The sequence below is a fragment of the Gavialis gangeticus genome, unplaced genomic scaffold (assembly GCF_001723915.1).
Source record: "Gavialis gangeticus isolate Ggan-Ray unplaced genomic scaffold, GavGan_comp1, whole genome shotgun sequence".
NCBI lineage: Eukaryota > Metazoa > Chordata > Crocodylia > Gavialidae > Gavialis > Gavialis gangeticus.
This window is the reverse complement of record NW_017729026.1, coordinates 2,117,093-2,123,283: the sequence shown is the minus strand read 5'-3', so window position 1 is coordinate 2,123,283 and position 6,191 is coordinate 2,117,093. Positions and strand designations below refer to the sequence as shown.

At 39.6% G+C, this 6,191-nt stretch overlaps 1 protein-coding gene across 1 annotated transcript in view; it reads right to left on the bottom strand.

The window, feature by feature from the left end:
• SLC18B1 (solute carrier family 18 member B1) overlaps positions 1–6,191 on the bottom strand; it is a 25,359-nt gene that overhangs the window by 13,860 nt on the left and 5,308 nt on the right. Inside the window, exons 3-5 of the mRNA XM_019520258.1 lie at positions 5,862–5,957; positions 3,371–3,444; positions 2,449–2,596 (exon numbers count right to left, since the gene is read on the bottom strand). Of these exons, the coding sequence (XP_019375803.1) occupies positions 2,449–2,596; positions 3,371–3,444; positions 5,862–5,957 (318 nt within the window). The remainder of the gene's footprint in view (positions 1–2,448; positions 2,597–3,370; positions 3,445–5,861; positions 5,958–6,191) is intronic.

Sequence of the window (6,191 nt, the reverse complement as noted above, 5' to 3'; positions counted from 1 at the left end):
ATGACCCAGCCAGTACTGCTGTCCCTGGCTGATCCGGGTGCTCCTTTCCCACTCTAGTTGTGAGTTTTGGCTGAAAAGGGTGCCAAGCTCGGCAGGCCACAGCAACAAGGGAGCAAGTTCCTTCTTCCACCATCTGCTCCCTGCCTGCCCCTCCCACACAGGTATCCCCCAGTGGCTGGGAGCAGGGTGTAGAAGGAAAAGCTGCTGTCCCTGGCTGATGCAGGCACAGGGGGAGCCCAAAGCCACTCCTGACCAACTCCTGCCTTGCGCTGCAGGAAGCAGCCATAAAGGGAGCTGGACTCAGCTGGGGACAGCAGCAGCAGCGCAGTTCCTCCTCTCAGCTCCTGCTCCTGGCCAACAAAGGACAATGGGGGCAGGGGGGCAGGTGTGGAAAGGAGAAGACTGTATGCAACCACCACTGTCCCTGGCTGGAGTGGGGCAGCAACAGGAACCACCACCCCTCCATACCCCAAAGTCAGCTGGGGATAGCTGCAGCAGTGTTTGTTGAGGCAGTTCCCCCACCTTTGCATGGCTGTTTCCTCCTGATTGTCCCCTGCTGACCTAGGGGCTCCAGCAAAGCCTCACTCCCATCCCCTCGTAGTCTAAGGGCCAATATGCCTCACCCACTTTAGGAAATCCTGGATCCACCCATGATATATCCTTTGCCAAAGTTATATTGGCAACTTAAGTGGAGACTTAGGTCACTAAGTTTCCACTTAGTCTCTTTTGAGCTAACTCCAAAGTTGGGAGTTTTTTTTGTTGTTATTTGTTTTTTCCCTTTGGTTGGGTTTTTTGTTTTTTAAGATGAAGGCATCATTTGTGTGCTTAGAAGTAAGGAGTACAATGTTATAACAGAATATAAAGGGATATCAATTTTCTTTTTCTAAGGTAGAAATTTGATCTTTTTCATTTTTTTTAAACTAAGCTTATTTGGCTTTCCTAAAAATAATCTAATCATTTTTTAGTTTACTATTGAATTCAGACTGCAAGGTGAAATCCTACTCCAGGTCTCTAGCCATATTCACTTTGACATCCCTTGTCCCATTGATGCTGCCTTGGTTTTAGAACAAGATACTTTGTATCTTCTACAGCTGCAACTGTCCAACAGTATAGGTAATCTGTATCTGTCTCTTGAGAACGGATGTTGTCTAAAGAAAACAACCCTACCCATTCCACTCCTCCCCCTCCGGACAAAAAGAGAAGGAAGCATCTTAGTCTGGTTCAAGTACAAGACGGAAAACAAGACAAACTATTTTCTCCAGTCGTTTACTTCAGTTCTTACGAACGGATTTATGTGGCTGCCTTAAAAAAAAAATTTCAGTTTCTTTCCAATAATATTCTATTCAGGTTTGAAGAAGGCCATTAGCACAACATCATTATTATATTATATATGAAAAACAGATTAATCTATATGACTCCTAAGGGTTTTTGCTTTCCTGGCTCTTCCTAATATTCTTGTGTTACTAAATTAGTTCATACTTGTATCGTTATTGTTCTACACCCAGACCTGCATGATTTTTATTGCACTGCTCTCGTATCTAGTCCTTCACATCTATATTGTTTTGTTTAAGATGGATAAGCTTGTAGACATTTTACACTAGGGTGGATTGGTTTAAATTCAAGTCAAAAGCAGGAAATCTTGATTTAAATAATTAACTTATTTTATTTTGCATTTGTACTTTAATCTATATAATTACTGTTGTGAACATAGTGTTTCCTCTTGGCTACCCAAAGTATCAAATTATATTTCCATTTTCAATTTAAAATGCCCTTAAGCAGTGTTTTAGGATCTTAATTAACTAAAATAAGTTAAAAAAAAGTATGTACCGGATAAGAAAAAACCCCCAAAATATTTTAAATGTAAAACGAATTTAGCAAAATACAACTCTAATGAGTAAAGTAAGCTGGTTGTCTTTGGTTACCATCTCTTTCAAGATTTCAGAAGTAGTAGATCTCATCCCCTTGCATCTGATTTTTATTTATAGGTTGAGGAAGAAGAGCCATTTAGTCTTTCCAACCCCTGTTCATTTAATTTTTTTTTTTTTTTTTATTAGTAATGAAACTGAACTGACCGAATTAACAGAAATTGAAAATGTTCTCTCTGCACTTGAAGGGGATATTCTTGTAAAAGCTGGGCACTAGAATATACTCTGATTCTAGTCATTAGCCAGCGACTTCCATCAATTCAGTGGTCCAACTTGCTTTAAAAGTTTAGCAGTAAGCACTCAGTGCTTGAATTTTTTAAAAATTATTTCAATAGGTTCTGTTAAAGCCTCTACTTGCATTGGGGTAACAATTTCAAAACAGGTTTGTTAAAATTGCTATTTATATAAATAAAACAGTAACAAATAGGTTTTTATCCATCCTGCTTATACTGACTGCAAGTATGATTACACATTGCTCTGAGTATTTGTCATAATTTGCTATGATGTCCAGTTTTGTACATACCAGTACCGTAGCTATGTTATTAGGAAAAGCATTTGCAAGGATAGAAAATGATGCCGTCATTGCTGCAGCAAAACCTATTGCGTCCACTGCTCTAACCAAAAAACACAAACCAATGAATACTGGTCCATCAGGCACTTTGTCCAGCGTGCTGAAAGAGTAAACAAAAGAATCCTTAAAACATGACTGTTCAATACCTGTGGCAGCATGCTCTAGTGGCTGTTGCACACAATTACAAGTGAATCAGGGAGAGTCATAGTCCTTTTATTGCTGCAGTCTGGGCAAGTCACTCAACCTCTCTCAAATGTCCTTGCTTGCTTTTTCTTCCTTGCCACCAAGAAAAAGAGAACGCGTATGTGAAGGAGATCCTTCTTTCCTCCTGACGAAAAAATTCCAGGACCTTCTTCTGTTGCTCCTTTTAGCATTACCAAACACCACTGTCATGAAACTGACTCAGTTTGACTGCTTTAAACCTGCATAATATGAACTAGGCCCTTTTTTTAAGAGGTGACTTGCAGGCAAAATGTAATAGGCAGTTGTCAGGCAAATCTTCCCATTTGCAATGGACTCTTCCCCAAAAGCCTTCCTATTTAGTAAGGCTGGTAAGCTGTAATTTTTACTACCATACATAACTAGGTATTTTTTTCTCCAATAAATATGACATTTACTTGCATTTATATTCCCTTCCTTCCAAGAACTAAGTGAGCTTTTTAACCCCACAAAAGTAGGAACATTTTCTTCAAAGCCACAAAAAAAAAAAAAAAGGCGCAGAGAAGTTAAGTTATCCACTCAAGATTAAAAATCGTTCTTAAGATTTTCCAGCTCTTAGTCCTTTGTTTTAAAACAAATCTATTTTTTCATGCAAGTCAAATACACCAGAATTTTCATGCTAGTTGGAAGAGACAAAGGAAAAAAAATGACTCACCCAAATAGAATTGTAGCACACCCTGACGTAAACATCCCAGCCACAAACATGAACTTTGCTCCAATCCGTACAAGCTGAAATTGAAAAAAAAAATTAGTTACATGTACTTATTGCCTGTTCAATAAAGTTTGAAAAGTCATTGATGTAGTTGAGAAACTGCATGAAAAAATTATAAACTGGAGAATGTGACTGTAAGTAACTGGCTCACTAGCACATCTAAGAAAAATCTAAATGGTCCAATAAGAATACCACCCTAAAAAATCTTTGCTTCTTAATAAATGGCTACCTGATTTAACCTAGTTTTCACCATGGCAACTCCCTGGTGCTTTCAACTGTCACAGTGCTGCATGCATTTCTAAAGGTGATATAAGAATGACACACCACTACACATACAGGATTGCCAACGGCAAGGTAACTTGGTGGTAATAAACTTGTTGAACAGCTATTTTAACCAGCTTCCCCCTTCATCAGATATCTAGCAAACTACTGATTAAGAAGGCTAATCTAAAACAACTGAGCAGATACCACAAGCTACACAAGCCCCACAAAACAGTAAATGCAGGCTCTGTGCCAAGTTGTTACCCCAAGGTGACAAGGGGACAGAAAAGAGCTTCTAGAAGCCGGTTTAAAAAATAACTAACTACTGCCTTTGAAGTAGAAAGCTGTAAAGCAGTGGGCAGTAGGACTTGCGCAAATGAATGCACTTCCTTTCTCCCATTTCTCAGTACTGCTAGACTGCCAAGATAGCACAATCTGCATTCATAACATAGCCTACCAACTGGAAAATGGATGGCATTAGGCATGACCCAGGGCTAAGTCTGGCAAACACAACCCTAGTGGGCTTCAAAGTCCATTCTGCATCCTCTCAATGCAAACACACATTCCTTTTGTTTGTTTGTTTGTTTATTTTTGGAGAAATGGCCCTGATACTGCAGCAAATTTTACTGAAGCCAGAATTGTGCTATGGACTATCCACTTCTTTCCCATTAATACCGAATTATTCTCTTCACACCAGAGCACTTCTCAGCTATAACGCAACCCCAGCAGACAATTTATACCTGGGAAACAGAGGAAAACACTTGCAGCTATTATCAAATGCCCATACACTGTGTCCAAACAAAACTGGCTGTGATTCAACCTCCTGGCTTAGCAAAAATATGAAGATGCCAATGGATGTGGGCAGAAAGTAAGCAGGTACAATTAATAAGTACCAAGTGAAACAAGATAAACCCACCGTAGAAGACAGAAGTGGCAAAAATGTCTATCTCTTCCAAAGATCATTGGTTTGTTCTAAATACCCTTTTTATATAAAGAAGCTTTCCTGTTGGAGTTAGACGTTATGACTGCCTATACACATGCTCAGGGGTGGCAGGGGTGTTTTAATTAGAATGGTTCCCAGAGAAACAGTAATTCAAACACCTCACCATCATATATATTAAGCCCCTGCAGGTTTAAAAATGGCTGTGGGACGCTTTAGCTAAACCTCATTCTATGAGGTATAGATAAAGCACCCCAGCAGCCATTTTTAATCATGCTGGGGCTTATACATCTGATGGGGAGGCCACACTGGAGCATTCTAATTAGAACGCAGACCAGCACATGTATGGGCAGCCTACAGGTTTCACTTGGCTCTTCTTGAAACAAACAACATAGTAGTTTAAAAAAACCCAGCAGGGTGGTGGCCCTGAGGTGGCCTGTGTACCCAATTAAAAATCTGAGGTAAAAGCCATATTTTTTTTTTTTTTAAAGGTAAGGACTCCATCAACAGTTGGGGGGCGTGCCTTGAAACATTACAATTCTAGCACCAATCACACTGGCTATACAAAATCTAGTAACTGTAAAGAAAGCTTAAGGAGATGGCAGAGTTTTGAAAGGATTGTGGAAGTGTTTCACAAGACCTCAAGTACGATTTGCCTGCTGTTTTGGTAGTCCCATAGCAATACTTCAGACACAAAATAGCAAAGAGGAAACCTTTGATCACAGCATTTCTGGAGTCTGCTCTGCTTGTGTTTTTGACTTCTTCCTTTCCTTGGAGGTCAGCCTGCAAGAACCTTGTTTTGTTTTTTTTAAAGCCATAACAAAGCAAATAAACAACCCCCTCCTCAAAAAATCCTAGCATTCAGACCATCATTTTTAACCCTCTCTGGCTGGTTGTTCAGCCAGATAACCCTGCTTTTTATTAAGACAGCTTACTGCAGTCTGAGGGGCAACTGCTGATGGTCATCACAGTGCTGGACTTCCTCCCTGTTTGTGTCTGAACCTTTGATGCCAATATGAACAATGAAAATTACAGGAAGAGGCTGTCTGGCCATAATTGCTAGAGGACAGAGAGAATGCATCAGAATGCCTATGTCAACTTTCCAAGCCACTGAACACCTATCTTTTTTTTTTCTTTGATCACAGAAATGGGTTTTTGTCAGTTTGAGCTCTTTGCAAGTTTGTTAGGAACTATTCTATAAAGAGAGTACTAAAACTCTTTAAATATACTTACATACTTTCCTAATATTAAAGAAGTCAAGAAATTGAATAAAGCAAAGCATCCAAAAATCATTCCAACAACTGTGTTACTGGTGCCCTTCTTCAATGCCTGTAAAAGGAAATATTGTGACAGCCAGACTTAGAACAAAGGACAACAACAAAAGTGCTGCTCACAAAGCTAAACATTACTACTAAGTTAAATCACTTCTACATCATTTTCATTCTTCTGTACATTGCACAGATCACGAAGAAAATTCTTAAAGAAAAAAGTAACAGTAGGGAAGCACACAGAAATAACAGTAACAGTAGCAGTTCTAAACCGTTGTGTGTCCCCCCCCCCCCC